The sequence below is a fragment of the Gekko japonicus genome, unplaced genomic scaffold, assembly GCF_001447785.1.
Source record: "Gekko japonicus isolate JY-2015 unplaced genomic scaffold, Gekko_japonicus_V1.1 scaffold1225, whole genome shotgun sequence".
Taxonomy (NCBI): Eukaryota; Metazoa; Chordata; class Lepidosauria; order Squamata; family Gekkonidae; genus Gekko; species Gekko japonicus.
In genome coordinates this window covers 427913-446693 of record NW_015170312.1, presented here as the reverse complement: position 1 = coordinate 446693, position 18781 = coordinate 427913, and the positions used below count along the sequence as shown (strand labels likewise).

The 18781-nt window shown below is 41.4% G+C and overlaps 1 protein-coding gene across 1 annotated transcript in view; it reads right to left on the bottom strand.

Annotated features, from left to right (window-relative positions):
• The window catches only part of MTA3 (metastasis associated 1 family member 3), a 169872-nt gene that overhangs the window by 72482 nt on the left and 78609 nt on the right, over nucleotides 1-18781 (bottom strand). The window contains 5 exon segments of the mRNA XM_015418000.1: nucleotides 1747-1898; nucleotides 3276-3400; nucleotides 3839-3897; nucleotides 4857-4931; nucleotides 10273-10461. Of these exon segments, the coding sequence (XP_015273486.1) occupies nucleotides 1747-1898; nucleotides 3276-3400; nucleotides 3839-3897; nucleotides 4857-4931; nucleotides 10273-10461 (600 nt within the window).

The following is an 18781-nucleotide window of genomic DNA, read 5'->3' as shown; positions in this document are numbered from 1 at the left end:
TATACTTTATTTCAGATTGAGTCCTGTGGAGAATTTCTGCTAACAGAAGGGGCAGGTTCTTTTCAACCATCTCCCCCTCCTGCTGCAGACATCCAGCTTCCCCCTCATGCTGTTCCTGGGGGTGGGGTGGGGGGTGTCTCAGCAATTTGCAACTTGCTCTCTTCCTCTAATAGGGCACTGATATATTTTTATGTCATAAGTATGCCAAACAGTGTGATTTTATATGCTAAATTGTTTATTTTATGTTGTTAAGCACTAAAATAAGTTTAGGTTTAATCATAAAGTAAAAATTGCATACACTTTTAATTTTAAACCCCCCCCCCAATTTCCATGCCTCCGAAAACAGAAACAAAACTGGAAGAAAATTTCTCCTCAGTTTCAAAAGATCCATAAATGTTATATTTCTAGCTCTACTCGAGCAACCAGAGGCTAACTTCTGTTCAAAACAGAATGCTGGACTAAACAGATCCTCCCTCTTGGCAAGCAAAAACACACACACTATAACTGAATATTTCTAATTTGTGTATCATCAAATTTGCCCTATGAATTCCCCCAGTTCTGTGAAACCACCTTAGCTCATTGACTGTACTGTAAGAAGGGTAAATTCTGTTCCATTAATACCAGACATTTAAAGAACATAAATAACTTTTCAAATACAATATATACTATGGTGATCATAATGAAAACAAGACCAACAAAACTTTTACAAGAGAAAATAAATCATACAGAAGAGGAATTCTGTGTAATAAAAGAAACTTGGCACTATCAGTGAGGGCTCTGGAGACCAAGTCCTGTGAGGAAAGGCTGAAGGAGATGGTACATTTAGGCTGGATAGGAGATGACTGAGAGGTCATACGAACATAAGATAAGCCAATGTTGGATCAGGCCAATGGCCCATCTAGTCCACCACTCTGTCACACAGTGGCCAAAAATACCAGGTGCCATCAGGAGGTCCAGCAGTGGGGCCAGGACACTAGAAACCCTCCCACTGTTGCCCCCCCCCCCAAGCACCAAGTATACAGAGCTTCGCTTGCCCCAGCCTGAGAGTTCCTTTCTATACCTTCTGGCTAATAGCCACTGACGGACCTCTGCTCCATATGCTTATCTAATTCCCTCTTGAAGCTGTCCATGCTTGTAGCTGCCACCATCACCTGTAGCAGTGAATTCCATGTGTTATGATATGATAACTACCTTCAAGTACCTGAAGGAGTGTCATATAGAGGATGGTACAGAGTTGTTTTCTGTTGCCCCAGAAGGTTGGACCAGAACCAACGGGTTGAAATTAAATCAAGAGTTTTCAGCTAAACATTAGGAGGAACTTCCTGACTGAGTGGTTCCTCAGTGGAATAGGCTTCCTCAGGAGGTGGTGGGCTCTCCTTCTTTGGAGGTTTTCAAACAGAGGCTAGATGGCCATTTGACAGCAATGCTGATTCTGTGAACTTAGGCAGATCATGAAAGGGAGGGTAGGAAGGGTTGTATCAGTGTTTAGTTCTTGTGGCCCTTTCTTACACGCTCAGGGAAACTCTGATCACCATGTGAGCCAGTTTGGTGTAGTGGTTAAGTGCGTGGACTCTAATCTGGGAGAACCGGGTTTGATTCCCCACTCCTCCACTTGCACGGAAGTCCCTTCCAGCTCTATGATTCTCTGGGTATTCATGGTAATCATGAAATGAAGCATAGCGGCAAAAGTGTACAACACGATTTTTATATACTTTTATAATCATTTCAGTATAAATAATGTCCTACCTCTGTTGTCTGGGCAGAAGAAAATTTGTCTTCATTTGTCAGTGTTGGCATTTTTAGGCCCCCATATTTCTTCCAATAAATCCAACAAGTTGCACACAGCCTACATTGCATGTTGGGGGGACCCCAAGAATACCACTGATGTGACTGTGTTGCTAAAAGTAGAAGAAATGAAAATTCAGTTGACCTACATTGCATTGCATTAAAAGAAAAACAAGTATACTCATCTATGTGTTCTTTATCTGTGAACTGCTTAAACACATGAAACTGCCTTATATTGAATCAGACTCTTGGGCCATCAAAGTCAGTATCGTCTACTCAGACTGGCAGTGGCTCTCCAAGGTCTCAGGCAGAGGTCTTTCACATCACCTACTGCCAGATCTTTTTAAACTAGGGATACTGGGGATTGAACCTTCTACATGCCAAGCAGATGGGACCTTCTACATGCCAAGCAGATGCTCTACCACTGAGCCACAGCCCCTTCCCAATGAACACTACTAATTTATAAGAGCAAATAAAAATAGAAGTATGTCTACTTGACTTAAAGAAAAGTTTATTTAAATACTTTGTTACTGCTAATGCAAATCTATTCTTCAAACTGTTTGGAAACCAATGGAATTTAGATTCTGAACTAATTCCATAATGCAACTTGGGACCCACCAAGCCCAATGAACATCAGTTTTGTTCCCTACTTCAGGTGGCAAAAACATAGGGCTGTGCCATAATATATGGTACCTGGGTAGGAGCGATCTTAGTAACTGTGGGGCCCTGGGCAAAAGTCCAGGATGGGGCTCCAGAATCATTGTCACCAGGGCCAAACAGGAATGGCCTTCACCCTTTGCCAGGCGGGTGGGTGCCACCACTGTCACTGGAAGCCAGGTGCCTGAGCCCAAGAAGGAGCAGGTTCAAGCTGCGGCAAGAGTCTATGCTTCTTCTTTCCCCCATTTTTCTGGGGAGGGTGGGATTGAAGGCAGTTGGGCACCCTTCAAGTGCAGGCCCTGGTACAGTTATCCATTAACTAAGACTGTCCCCGCAACTGGGCTACATTCAGGTTAGTATGACAAAAAACGTGTACGTTGCTATAAAGCAAATTACATACAATGTATGTATGATCCAAGTCCCCTCCTGTACTCTGACCCATACATTTGTGTTCAGTAGGTTTCCCCATTTGCTTCAAAGGAACAGAATTCTGTATCCAACCTTTCCTCCCTGCACTTTTACCAACAGTGCTGTGAGATAGGTTAGGCTGAGAAAAAATGACTAGTCCAATATCACTTAGTGAGTTTCACAGTGATTGGTGATCTGAATCTGGGACTCGCCAGCCCTACTCCATCGTTTTAAGTCACCACACAGCACTATGGGTACAAACTGATGTATACACAAAGGTTCCTCTTACAGCAAAAATGAGGAGGCTCCATGCAGATGAAGGAGCTGTCTGTGTAATCAGAGTTTCCCAACAAACTGCTGGATCAGGGCTGCATGGAATATTTGTATAAACATGAAATGTAAGACACAGAGACAATCTGATTTACCATAGCAGCTTTCACAAGCACGACCCACTAATGAGTTCTGAGTCTGATGAGGTGCTCCAACTGCTCCATTCATGGCACTTGGCTTCCCATTACTGCTGGATATTTGGCTAGGATTTGGCTTGTTGCTTGAAATAAAAAGGGCAATTGATTATGTATACATTAACAATAAATGACAAGAATCACCTATTAAATTCCATGTTATCCATTTACAAGAGACATCACAGTCAAAAACACTATAAAATGCCAATGTATTTTAGCCAATTAACATGGAAGTGAACATGAAAATATTTTCAATAATTAGATTTTCTTTGAGACTTGGAAGCTGCCACCACACTGGTACTTAGGGTGGCACTGCAAGAGAACTATGCTGTGTTTTTATTAGCACTTAGATTTAAAAAATCTTTTTGCAAAATTTAGTTTTGCAGGTGGTAAGCATAGTTATTATTTGACTTTTAACAATATATGAAGGATAATCTAGGTTTCATTAATGCTTCTGTGTTCAATAAAAGACTGAATACATATTTTGCATTATTATTAAAAATATTAATGCTTGATACACTTACTAAGTTGGTATGTAAACTTGCTTCAATTTGCTCTCTGCTTCAGCAGCTTTTAGACGTTTCTAATAGGGAAGAAAAACAAATTTAATGTCTACACAATTATATTACAGCTGCAGCCAGGCAACTCAAAGAATCCAATTAATAATAAATTTTAATTTATTATGGGAGCCATCACCTTGAATTTATCTGAGCATGCTTGGTTTACATACTGTCATGTTCATCTGATCCCAAAATCACAGCATCAATGATACCGAGCTTGTCTGAATCTTAACCAAGTCACACCCGGTAATTCAGGAAGGAGTCTTTGGATATTTCCAAACATGCAGCACTTCCTCTTTCCTCTTCTGAATATTATGCTATGAGAGAGAAAATCCCATGCCCTATCTAACCTACTTTTGTTCTGTCCCTTCACTACAAGAATGTGCATCATCCTGTGCAGAAAATGAACATCTCTCCTCCTTTCTTCATAAGCAAGACTCAGAAAGACAGGAAATGGAAAAAAGCAGTTTCCCTCAAAAGTGGCTCAACCACACTTTGCTTAACTCAATGCAAGCGAGTTTGTATGAACAGGTAAATAAATTCCACTAGCAGCCGGTTACTAAAACAGATCTATCTGAAATGACAGGGAAAAAAATCCATTAGCAATCAGTTACTACAACGGAATATAAAGGTGGTTTGACAGGGGTCAGTATGTTGCAGTGTTTACTTTGGAAACACAACATCAGTCAGGAAGTTGGGCTACTGCTAAAGTATCTACTGAAGAATGTAACTCTGCTTAGGAATTCACTGTTATGACTTCAGTCACACAAGCTTTACAAGTGCTACTGCTCCAATTGTGACTTCCATGTGTGTGATTTCCACACATGATACTCTCAGCTTGGTACACACTGATTCTCACTCATGTATGCCTCTATAAAGGAATCTTGTAACATTTGTTATCTATTTTAAATTCAATTTTATAACCTGAATTTCTAATTGGTATCTTTCATATATTCTTTTTGAGAAAGTAACCAATACTTACCTGCTGTATGTATCTATCTGTAGTTTTCCACATATAATAATACTCAATGATGCTAGTCAGAGACTTCCAAGGAAGCTGAAAAACAGAGGTTTGTAAAACTGTTTTAAAAATAATATTCACATTGTATTAACTTGAAATCAAACATGAAATTAACCATATGCCCAGGACATTACATAGCTCAGCATCTACATTCCTTTATCCCCCCCCCATTCTTCAATTCTAGCATATCAGTTTTGAAACTGCACCCCATTTTAGCATCGAACATGGTAAAGTCTTGAGTCTGCACTATTATTTTCACAAAGCATAGTTTGCTCCACACCATAATTTAGAAACAGGTTAGAAGTTGAATTGCTAACTGAGGTTGGAACTAAACATAGATAGTAAAAGCCCGAAGACATAATGCCAGTCATAGTTGTCTCTGAAAAAGGAGAAAGTATTTGCACTTGAGAAGAGAGATGACCCATGGGACACCATTTGGCACATAACTTGACAGGATTGGTTCACATGGATTCCTTCTGGCACTTTCCCCTGACACAAAACAGTCTTATGCATAGCGGAATATCACATATTTTCACTCACAGCTTAGCTACTTCCATCTTCTGTTAACAGGACCACTAAAAGGGCAATGCTTTTGACTGAATGACAGCAGTTAAATCTACAAAAAACAGTTTTCTCCTTTGCTATTTGTATAGCATTGAAATATTAACATGGACAGGGCCATCAATAATTAATTTACTTATTCTCTTTATACCCCACTTTGCAGCAACATTCACTAACAAAGCAGCTTACAGTTCAGATCAATTACCAGATATGATACAAATAATGGCAGTAAGTGCCAATAATAACACTGATTATCAACTTCACATAATGAAAGCCATCCTTGTAGGGCCACAGGACTTTATTTCTACCTCAGAGCTAGAGATGTACAAATATGCCTCTCCCACCCATATGTTCGTTGTTGAACCTTTCTGCATTGTCAGTTTTCATTGCTAGTGTTCCCAATTTCTTAAGAACATAAGAACATAAGAACATAAGAGATGCCAATGTTGGATCAGGCCAAAGGCCCATCCAGTCCAACACTCTGTATCCCACAGTGGCCAGAAATACCAGTGCCATCAGGAGGTCCACCAGTGGGGCCAGGACATTAGAAGCCCTCCCACTGTTGACCCCCCCCAAGCACCAAGATGACAGAGCATCACTTGCCCCAGAGTAGTTTATTTACTGGCATTTTGAAGTCATGCCATTTACCATTTATATGCCAAAATTATATTAAAATTCTATTAATGTAATGGGAAACAATGGCACTGAAATGCGATAAAGGGCACTGAAATACCATAAATACAAAATGGCACTGAAATAAGGAGAAATAATTGAAACAGAGATTTTTGAGACCAAACAGCTGTAAAATTCTGTACTATCTCTAGTAGTTATAACTATTATTTCCACACAACTTTGAAAAAAAAAACTATGGCTGCGGTCACACGCAACATTATTGCTAGTGTTCCCAATTTCTTAGTTTATTTACTGGCATTTTGAAGTCATGCCATTTACCATTTATATGCCAAAATTATATTAAAATTCTATTAATGTAATGGGAAACAATGGCACTGAAATGCGATAAAGGGCACTGAAATACCATAAATACAAAATGGCACTGAAATAAGGAGAAATAATTGAAACAGAGATTTTTGAGACCAAACAGCTGTAAAATTTTGTACTATCTCTAGTAGTTATAACTATTATTTCCACACAACTTTGAAAGAAAAACTATGAATAGCAAAATAACTGAGTACAACGATCATCCATTTTTAACTCTAATATCTCAGCTTGAGCCCATACGGATGAACTGGAAAAGTGGGTGATGTAAGAACTATCCTTTATGGCATTTGCTAAGAGAAAAAATAAATTAAAGAAATCAGTGTATATCACAGGAGACTTTGCTAGTTTCCCACCCAATAGGTGCTGATCAGATAGAAAAGAGCCATCTAATTTACATTGTTTTCATGTTCCTTTCTTCACATGCACTCTTCAGTGTTAAAGGATCACACCACAGGGAAGTAGATCCAATCCCATTGGGGGGGGGGGGTTTGTATTTTGCCAGGAAAACAAGAGGCTTACATCAGTCACCAAGACAAAAGAAGGCAAGGCCAACTGCTGATGATGCAGTGAGAAAGTGAAAATGTATTATATAAATATTTTAAAAGCCTCTGGCCTGAACTGGATGGTCCAGGCTAGCCCGATCTAATCAGATCTCAGATGCTAAGCAGGGTCAGGCCAGGTTAGTACGGGGATGGGAGACCTTCCAAGGATGTCCAGGGTTGCTACGCCAAGGCAGGCACGGGCAAAACCACCTCTGTCCATCTCTTGCCTTGAAAACCCTTTGGGGTTGTCATAAGTTTGCTGTGACTTGCAGCAGTTCCCACCACCATAAAAGCCCCTATGTGATGTAAACATAATTAGAGTTTCCAATGAAGTTGCATGTGAAACACATAAGGGATTTTTCAGTATCCAAATAATAAGTTTTCACTTCCCCACTGTACCTTCAGCATTTGAACTTGCCTTCTTTCACACTGCATTTGGCTATTGTGAATGCTTAACATCACCCAGTTATGTGTACCATCCCTCCTTTGAATAGCTTCACAAGGCACATAACTGGCCAGACAACTCAACCACTTGGGCCTGCCCCTATAAAGTTTAGAAGCTTCAGTTAGCCCACTGTCTTCTGATTAGTAAAAAATTGGAGGAAGGTACCCTCTGAGTGCCCTATTACATTATTTAGGCGTAAAAATAATTGCCACAATGATTAACCCTATTTAACTGAGGTTTCCTTGCATAAGACAAGACAAAGGTATTAAGAATCACATGTTAAAATATGCCAGCAACAACACACTGCAGATTAACCCTATTTCCTGAGAAGCAGGCATTCTGTTCTCAGTTATTACTTAATGCTGCAGTACAATTAGTTCAAATGAATGAAGACACCAGAGGGTATATTGAGCAAACCGGTATGGTCACAAAAACAGCGTATCTTCAAAATATCATGACCTGAACTATAATTACAATAATTATTCTGGCTTCCAGTCACTGTTATACCATGTCTCAGCACAGCTAAAATGCACTTATGCCACATTAGCAGCACATCTTTGTATATAATTAAAGTCCTTAGAACTGATCTGCAGGGTCATCCTCTGATAAACAGTGCACTTTTATCATCACCTTGAAGTTAAGCGATATAGATTCTATACCACTTTTTAATCAGATAGTGGTTTAATTATTTAAACTGTAATATTAGCTAGTGTTGAAAAAGGATAGCATTTTTTCAGGGGCAAACTTGTATTTCAAGATTACAGGTTTTTAGAAGAAGAGGAGATTTACTACCTGAAGGAGTCTCAGAGCAGTTTATAATCCCTTTCCCTCCCCACAACAGACACCCTGTGAGGTAGGTGGGGCTGAGAGAGCTCTCTCGAGAACAGCCCTTGAAAGAACAGCTCTGAAAGATCTTATGACTGCATGTGGAGGAGTAATGGGGAATCAAACCCGGTTCTCCCAGATTAGAGTCCACACTCCTAACCACTACACCAAAGTGGCTCTCTTCATGTAGATCTCTTTTTCTCTTTACAAAGATTGCTATCTTTGAGCTCTAGTTTAAGCTCATTAAGACAAGTAGAATCTGGCTTTCTTCCTACAGTGACAGCAACATCTATCAATGTCCCAAAATGATGAGAAGATGGATGGAGCATCAGGAATATATACATAGCTTTGTGGATTTAAGATCTGATACCATTTAAGTCAATGTATATAATTCTCAACACCATCTATGGATAACTAAATCCAGAGACTTGGACTCCAGACAAACAAGACAGATATTTCTACAAATCTAAAAAAAGCCCCAGGTTTGCATAAAACCTGAAATTTAAAAAAAATGCTGGGGGTACAACAACCCTCCAAAATGATAGGGGCAGTGCCTGCAGTTTTACAAAACAAATGTCCTCAGTGGCAAGTACTGCACAACCAGAACAGTATTGCCAGCCATGAAGCCTTGATTTCGGTTGATAAAAGGCAGGAGGAGGAGGAAGAGGCATGGCCATTTCCAGGGCTGTTTTGGCCTTTGAGGGAGGACTCACAGGGACCACACTTGCCAGCACCACCATATGATTTGCTACCACATAATCTGCATGGCTCACCAAGGCCTGGCTGTTTGTTTCTGTTCAACAGCAGCCACCCCATGAAAACTAGCATGATGTACTGGTCAGAGTTTTAGACTAGGGTCCCCACCAATGTTCCCTCTAAGCTGAGTTAGTGTGAGCTAGCTCACAGTTTTTTAGCCTCCGGCTCACAGATTTTGGTCTTAGCTCAGGAAGGATGGTTCCAAAGCAAACTGATTTATGCAGCAGCCAAATCACTCGCTCACAACTTTAATGCTGGTAGCTCACAAAGCAGAATTTTTGCTCACAAGACTCCACAGCTTAGAGGGAACATTGGTCCCCACTCTCCTCTGGAAACTCACTGGGTGACTCTGGGCCAGTGATACACTCTCAGCCTGTCCTGTGCTCTGCAGGCAGGCCCAGTCAGGTCTCCTCTTGAGTAGTGCTCAAGATAGTGAGGCTGAGGAGACAAGGTACTGGAGCTGGCATAGGATTACATTTTACGTCTTCTACAAATATGTTATTTGAAATACAACCAATGCTAAAGAGAGAAATAGTTAAAACCACTGCATCCTATGCTATCTTAGCACTTAGAATACAAGAGGCTGGAAAACAGAAACTGAATATTTTTTTAAAAATCTCTTAATGATGCAGTTTTTCTTCCAGAAAAATCTTCAATATATTCTGAGTGCATTAATACATTGCCTTTAAAAGGTATTAACTCACTCCAAAAGAGAAAATATGTCATAGGAGTTTTTTTCAGTGTGCCCCTAAATTCCCCCCCCCCGGAAAAACTGAAGACTCAGGGGGGGAAATGAGAAAAAAAAGAATAACTGGACAAAATGGGGGGAAAGGCCAACTGTCCTTACTGAACAATTTGACTGAGTGTGTGCTGCCAAGACAGGAAAGGGCCCTCATTTTCCAATTTTTATTCCTTTCCCATTAATAAGCTGCTTTTTTTTGTATAGAAGTAGCTCAATGTACGAAGCCATCTTCACATGGACCCTTAGTTCATGTAGCCCAGTGTTGTGCACTCTGACTGGTGAAAGCTTTACAAGGTGACCTGCTAGACATACCCGGGATTCAACCTAAGAACATTTGTATGCAAAATGTAGGCTCTGCCTCCGAGCACTGGTCCCTTCTCTAAGTAATTTACCTCTCTGAAAATATTTTTAAAGCCATAAAAGGGGGGGGGGGAGAATGAGAGACTATGAAAAATGATTTGCTGTGATGAGTATAAGGGGAATAAAATAACATTATGTTTTACTTACAAAGTCTTGCCGTATGTCATTGAAGTCTTTGCCATATTTCTCTAGGGCTTCTTCGAACAAGCTAGCCTCTGAAGCAGACCATTCTTCCATTTCATCTCTACACAGAACAGGCCCTCCCAGTGGAACCAGTACACTAATGGCACTGCTCAGATCATAGTTGTGCTTGTGCAATGTATCCATTGCATGAAACTGGGAGGAAAAAAATAAAAAGAGAAAAGCCATCAAAGTTAAAGAGGCATGGCTAGGGAAACAATTAATGTATTGTATATTCTATTTGCTGCAAATAAGGGTGGCTAGCCCTCTATCCTCTTACTTGACCTTCATTTTTGACTGTTTGCAGCTTCCCTATCGTACCTGACGTCCCACACAGTGTGACTGTCCATGATTGCCCTGTATACCAGTAAGAAATGAAGGTAGGCTAAATGAGCAAAACTGGGGCTCAGAAAAACTACCAAGTGGGTCCCCTTAAACACAGTACTTTTGCATCAAGAGGAAACTGTGCAAAGTTGTTAATAATCTTTACTTGTATTAACTTCTTTTTTAAAAAATCAGTTTAAGAAGATGCTTAGGAATATGGGAGATGCAGCATGCCAGCAGACTCATTAATTTTAAAAGTGCCAGACCTAACACATCAGCTACAGCCATGTTTGCCAATTAACAGTGAAGTGTAGTTGTGAAGAAGAAACTATGTCCTCCTTCAAGTCAGGTGAACAAGGAAAAAAACGGGGGAATAAAAAATTTAACGATGCCCAGAAAACAGCCAAGAAGATGGAAGAGAATGAATAAGCACATAGAAAGATAATTAAACCTCTTTTGGCTCTTCTGGTGTCTCATTATCAGGAGCACTGTCCATTAACTATAATTAAAGTTAATAGATCATTAGCATGGATAAACTGCCATTGTTCAAGTACTAAATGTTTCTGTTGGAATAACCAATGTGCACTTTCAAGAATAAAATATTTTACTGTAGAGGAAAGCAAAACCCCATTTCCCTCAGGAGGCCATGAATCAGGCTCCACGCCTCTGGGTGACTAGCAGTGGAATCTTACCAATCTTTCTCCGCAACCCCCCACCGCACCTAGTTTCTTCTTGAACTTAGAGCAGCAAAGCAGTTGTTGCTTGAAAGAAGCTCTCTGTAGTTGCTGAAGGAACCATCACAGCCAGCCGATGCTGCCCTATTTTAGAGCTTCTTACCATTTGTACATTCTTCACAAGTCCTCTATTTCTATCCTGTCAGATTTCTCCTTCGTAAACTCATATGTAAACTTTTCAATCTAATCTCAATCAAGTATTCAGCTGTTATGTATCTAAGATTTTCTTACAATACAGATCACTTGAAAATGCTTCACTTTCTCATATTATCTTTTCCTGATAATTTTTGCAGAGGGTCACATAAACACAGAATATAGATCTTTTTTTTAAAAAAATCACTCGTTTTACTTAACCCAGTTTATTGTCTCATTCTGTTCTAAACTGCCCTGAGCCCTACTCACAGGGAAGCACGGCCTAAAAGTCCAAATAATAAATAAACAGCAACATAAAATAAAATACAATACCTCCAATACAACCACTAATTTAAAATCAATAATTTAAAACTGCCAGTAGGCAGAAGAACTGAAACTAATTAAATGCCATCATGAATAAAACCATCTTCAGCTGCCTCCTAAAGGTTGAAAGTGAGGGGGGGGCAGGCGTACCTCCCTTGTGAAGTTGTTCCATAATCATGGGGATGCCATTCAGTGTTCCCTCTAAGCTGAGTTAGTGTGAGCCAGCTCACAGTTTTTCACCCTCCAGCTCACACATTTTTGTCTTCGCTCAGGAAGGAGGGCTCCAGTCCAGGGCAAACTAATTTATGCAGTAGCCAAATCACCTGCCTGCTCACAACTTTAATGCTGGTAGCTCACAAAGTTGAATTTTTGCTCACAGGACTCCACAGCTTAGAGGGAACATTGATGCCATTGGAATCCACTGGAATTTACAATACCATTGTTAGCAATTTTTTTCTATCATCAGACATCCTGATTAAGTTGCCATCTATTTTTTATTTCTAAATATTAATTTTCTATAAAAATCTTTTTTAATTATCAGCAGACCAACCCAGGTGAAGAAGGTAGTTTATCTGGGGACACAAACTCTACAGTTCATACTTGTGTCCCTGAATGGACTAGAACCATCAAACAACACTTTAATTTGCCATATCTCATAGATTTTACTAAGGCTGTGCTCTCCACTGCTTGCTCTTTCTGCCCCCATCCCCCACCAGTGGCCAGAGGTGAACCCTAAGATATACTGAACTCTGCAAAAATACTTTTTGTCAACACAAGTGTGGGCTACTCATCCAAGAGCCAAGAAACAAATCTTGAATTTTAAAAATATATGACTATAACACTGCTTTCTTTAATTCAATACAAATAGTATGCTTTAATGCAATACCATATGCCTTCCATTAGAACACTCATTTAGGAACTAATGTACATCACTATATCATGTAAATTAGTTATCATTTGATAAACACTCATAATAAAATTTCTGGTGGCTAGAAGTATTTATACCGTATTATTTCTGCAAAAACAGAATGAATTTTAAAGTACTTCTCAGAGAACAAATTAAAGCCCTCCAATCTGTAGTGCAATGAACAGAGGGTTATTAAACAAAGAATAATACTTTCAAATGACCCAAATAATGGAACAGCATGTTTTCCACCTAAAAGTAACACACTGTCCCTATACCATCTCAATGTTTGATTTTTTTCCCTTTTACATAAATCAAAGAGAATGTAATGTATAATGATTTTACAGAGGGGGTAGTTGTTGGTGCTTGTCCCATAACCATAGAAAACCCCTTTTCATGCAAATTGCCAAAGCCTGACTTTGGCCATCTTTTAGTACCACTGGCAAATCTTTTATGCAGAGTGAAAGTGGTGCCAGAGATTAAACTGACTGGGGCTTTATTATTATTAACTTTCTGCATATATAAATTGGTAGCCTTCTCTGATCCTCACATGACCACCCAGTTCCATCATTTTAGCAATTCATTAAATTGTCTTTTAAGAGGTAGTGTACAGTAGTGTAGAAATTAGAGTGTTGAGTAAGGCCTGAAAAGATCCAAGAGCAAATCCCTCCACACCATGACACTTGATATAAAAACATAAGAGAAGCCAATGTTGGCTCAGGCCAATGGCCCATCCAGTCCAACACTTTGTCACACAGTGGCCAAAAATACCAGGTGCCATCAGGAGGTTCATCAGTGGGGCTAGGACACTGTCCACGCCCCCTCCCCCCCGCCCAAGCACCAAGAATACAGTGCATTACTTGCCCCAGACTGAGAGTTCCTATCTATACCTTGTGGCTAATAGCCACTGATGGACCTTTGCTCCATATGTTTATCCTATTCCCTCTTGAAACCATATAAAGTCAAACCAAACCATATAAAGTCAAAAACAGCACTTGAATTGTGCCCAGAAACAAAGTGGGAGCCAGTGTAGATGGTATGAGATTGCAGTGATATGATTCCTACAGCCCATTCCAGTCAATATCCTGGCTGCAGCATTCTGTGCAAACTGAAGCTCCCTAACACTTGTGCATGTGCATGTAACACATTTCATTAATCTAATCTAGATGTAACCAAGGCATGCACACCACACTGGCCTGATTTTTTTCTGCCCAGGAAAGGCCACAGCTTGCTAACCGGTCAAAGCTGGTAATAGGTATTCCGGGCCACAGCTGCCAGTTGCTTATCCAGTAGTGTGCCAAGATCCAAGAGCACACCCAGACTATGGACCTGATCCTTCAAGGAGAGTGAACTTAAGGGAACAGCAGTGAACTTAAGGGGAAAAAAGGACTTACCTGAAGGTTTCTTCTCTTCAGTGGGGCAGTCATCCAAGCTGGTTAGATCATGTCTCCTCTTGCTCCGGGCAGGGCTATGCACATTTTGTATGACTCTCCTGGGTCAGAGTGAGGCTACTTTTTCAGTCATCATATAGCCAAGCTCCAATCTGCATCTTCCTATCTCCTCATTTGTTGAACACAGTTGTTTTTTTAGGTGGTGGGAATGGATGACTTTGCCCCACTGAAGAGAAGAAACCTTCAGGTAAGCCCAATGTTTTGTTCTCCTTCAGTGAGGGAAGTCATTCAAGCTGGTTATATACCCAAGCTAGAAGAATGGTTGGGAAGTCTATAGTTAAGCACTATCTAGTCCTGTCTTCTTGCATACATCCAGTTTGTGCCATGTCCTCTCTTTTGGGTGAGATGGTTTGGGACAGAAGGAAGGAAGAACCAACCATTGGTGTTAAATTATAGGTCGAGTTGACTTTTAGTACAAATGAAAGATCTATTCTTAGTACAGTACCACTGAGTCTTTGTGGAAAATACATAATTCATGCCTAACTGAGAAGGGCCCTTGTTCAGAAATTCTTCTGATGGATGTAATAGTGACTAGGAAGGCAACCTTCCAAGGAAGAAAAAAAAAAAAACTTTTATTCTGCCCCCCCCCCCCGGGGGGGGGGGGATGCGCGGGCAAAGTACGGCTTTTGAAAGCCGCACCATAATAGGCACGCGGCAGCAGGATCACACAGATCCCGTGAGCTGCCGCGCACTTGCTCCCTGGCACGATCAGATGCCGGGGAGACCGGGGAGAAAGCCACAACACAGAAAGGGAGGCTGCCAAACTGTGCATGTGTGAGCATGCGCAGTTCAGCCAGGAGCCTTGGGTGCGCCGGCAGAAGGACGCGCCGGCGATCTCACGCCTTTCTGGTAAGTCCACCTCTAGGGGTGGTTCTTTTTTGCAGTGGGTTTTCGGCCTGAAGGGCTGGATTGGGGATGGGTGCGCACCGCTTCCCAGATTTTGCGGTGAGATCGCGCCCGTTTGCTGCGCCCCAATCCGTCCCTCTCCCGGCCCAAACCCTTAAGTGTGATCGGGGTCTCTGTTGATCTTAAGTGGTTCAAATGGCATTTTCATCAAGGCCTGTAGTACTTTAGACAGACTCCAGGTAGAAAATATGTGCCTAATTGGAGGAACTCTGCATTCCCTGAGCCACATGATCCAAGCAGTGTGCTCCCCACACCCTTCTGCTAGGAACCGGGGTCATTATCATGTGAGGGGACTGTAGGAAACCCACTCCTTCGGTCAGGTTTTCTTGGAGAGTCCATCACTTCAAGTACCTCGTTAAATCTGAAGCCACTTGGATCCACTTGTGACATCTCTTGCTGATGTCCTTCTGATGAGGCAGAAGTGTCCACTGCAAGATTCTTATGTGAAAGTGGGCCCACAGAACAAGGTCTGTGGTAGACATTAGGAGACCCAGAATTGTTGATAGGTACATGAGATTCTCAAACTCCTGCTTGCAAATCTTTTTCTCTGCCTCCACTATCTTTCGTTGTTTTTCTGAAGGGAGTAAAACTTTTGCCAGTCTCTTATTTATCCTGGCTCCCAAATGGACTAGGTCCCTGGATGGGGTGAGGTGATTTTTTTGTAGGTGTATCAGGAGGGAGAAAAACTTTCGCGAGTCTCATATTTATCCTGGCTCCCAAATGAACTAGGACCCTGGATGGGGTGAGGTGATTTTTCTGTAGGTTTATCAGGAAACCATATGCCTGAAGTAGTTGCATTGTGACACTGGAATCTCTGATCATGAAGCCAACATCCCTGGTTCTGATCAGGATTGTTTCTAGGTAAGGGTGAATGTGACTGCCCTGCTGTCTCAGGGTGGCTATCAGTGCCATAAGGACCTTGGTGAAAACTCTTGGTGAAGATGAAAGGCCAAATGGTAAGGCTTTGTATTCGAAATGCTGGTCCTTTGAAGAGGGTTAGCAGTTTGGATTGAGGCCTGGAAGAACTGTACTTTGAATCAGAGTCCTTTCCTAACCATTCTCCTTCCTCCTTGTCCAGGCTTGCTGCCACAGAAGCCTTGGGTGAATGGATTTCTTTCTCCTCTACAATCAGAGTCGGAACCTGAGCCTGCTTCATTTTGAGTTTGTCAATACCTTTTACAGTCAGCTCAAAGCTCCAACCTCACAGATTCCCCCAGTGAAAGATGAGAATCTATCCTCTTCATCAACAAACTCCCTGTGATATGAACACTTTTTATTCACTGTATTTTGGGGACATTTGGGTCTAGATGAGTGTGAGTCATCTTCTGAAGAAGAAGATCTGGGTGAGGAAGAGGGAGAACTTCTTCTGGGATCCCTTTGTCATTTGTGCCCTTGGACCCCAGACTCCTCCTGAATGCCTCCAGCCCCAGTCTCCACACGGCCTATCGCACCTGATAACTGGGCCCCTGGCATGCTTGTGGGTGGTAACATTGATTGGAACGGAGACATCCAGGTCAATCTCCTGGCCTGCATAAACCAGTCTGTTGTGGGCAGATTGAAAACAGTGGGCAAAAATGGTGCACCCACCATATTGGGGCTTCCTGAGCTTGTAGAATAACTCAGAAAGGTCGGGGGGGGTTTTGTTTTTTTTTAGGAAATGGGTATTGTCCTGCTAAATTAACACAAGCCTGGCCTTCAAACCATTAGAATTGTGTCTGTGCTGCTCATGGGGACAGGGAACTTCACCTCTGATGCCGTTTCGAGCATTTCCCAAAGACCTGGAAGCTTCTGAGTCGAAATGGGAGACTTCAGATGTGGATGGCTCTATGTGGTCTGCTGGGGCTGGTATGGTCCTCTGCTGAAGTTCCATTGCTGGTGACAGAGAGGCTAGTGAGGGACCTGAAGCTACAGGTCTTCTTGCCTTGCCCGCAGCCACAGCCATAATGGTTGGATCTTGAGTCTGCCAATCTCCTTTGTCAAAAACTTCAAAAAGGAGAGGCTTATCCTTAAAGAGGTCTTTTTTCTTTTTAGATCCTGATCCAAGAATCTTCTTTGGAACTCTGCCCTCCATGCTGGGGAGATCCAAAAAGGGTAAGACTTTTTTTTTTTTTAACATAGAAGAAGCATAGCTAGGCTGAAGCATCCTGCTGGAGTGGCAGGGCTATCGAAACTGGAAGGGAGGCCTTGCTCTGACCCAGGAGTCATGCAAAATCTGCATAACCCTGCTTGGAGCAAAAGGAGGCATGACCTAACCATCTTGGATGACTTCCTGCACTGAAGGAGAAGAAATCATCAATATTTTTCATTTAGAGGACATCACTACTACATGAGTAAAATCTTCCCTATTACTCTGACCCAGTTATTTTGCAGCACTTTGGGAGTGTTAAAAACACTGTTGTAATATCTAACAATAAAAGACATTTGTGATGGAACAAAGTTTGAGTCCAGTGGCACCACTGGACTCAAACTTTGTTCTGCTGCTTCAGACCAACATGATATTATTCTAGGTGCAATTTAGTTACTCTGAATATTTATATCTTCCTTCCATTTCTTTTAGAAACCATGACCTTGAGCATGGCCAATTTTCCTTCCATTTTGCAATATTACTGCTCCATTTAGTACCATAGAAACGGATCCTTCCTTTGAATTTGGCCATATTTTGTGATTAACTTATTAGGAGTTACATCTGGAAATAATGAAAGATGGATGGAACATTCCCATACATTTCTTGCATTCATATCCCAATGGTGGCACCTAATTATTTTGAGGTATCATATTCTGATGAAATTACATATTTCTGAACTGCTGATGCCCCTCAAACATACCTGGATCTCATGAAGTAGTTTCACTTCTGTATTTTCATGTTTTTAAGACACTCCCCACATATACCACTACCCCTTCACCGCAAGATTGCTGGGGTGAGTTCGAAGTCCAAACACACACATACTGGAATACATTTTTAGCCATTAAAATGATCCATACTAATACATCAAAAGAAGTAAAAGAATTCCAAATGAAGAGACTCTATTTCTATTAACGTTGTCTTCAGCAACAAGGTACAGTTTTACTTCTATGTCTGGAAGGACATTCCCCTAACAAGTACTTCTCTGGGCTGGACAAAGATTCTTCCCTATTAGGAAGAGAATATTGGTGTGCATGGTCCTACTGTCAATGATGCCAAGCAGCCAACACTGTGCCACCATCCATTCACCCTCTAATCCATTCACTCCCACTCATCATCTCTACTGCCAATAGGCTCCAGTGGCAATTCCTTGCTGTGACTTGCTTGCTATGACTTGCTTGCTTGCATTCTTTCTCCCATCTGCCAGTGATGGAGAATTCCTCCTCCCCTTGCCTGGGGAACAGAAGGGAGGAGGCAAGCAAGAAAGTGAGTGGCTAAAAGAAGCTGCTGCTGGAGCTAAGTTTCAACAGCATTAGAGGGCCCCCTTCTCTGGGGAAAGCAGGTGGCATGGCGATAGCTCCTCAATGCCATTGTTGCTAGGAGCTGCTGCATCATGGCTGGCTCAATCTCCTCTTCCTCCCATAGGGCAGGTATAGTCAATGGGTTGCAGTAAGTCCCCTGAGATGGTTGAGGATGCCCACCGTAGACATCAAACAAAGAAGAAGAAGAAGAAGAAGAAGAAGAAGAAGAAGAAGAAGAAGAAGAAGAAGAAGAAGAAGAAGAAGAAGAAGAAGAAGAA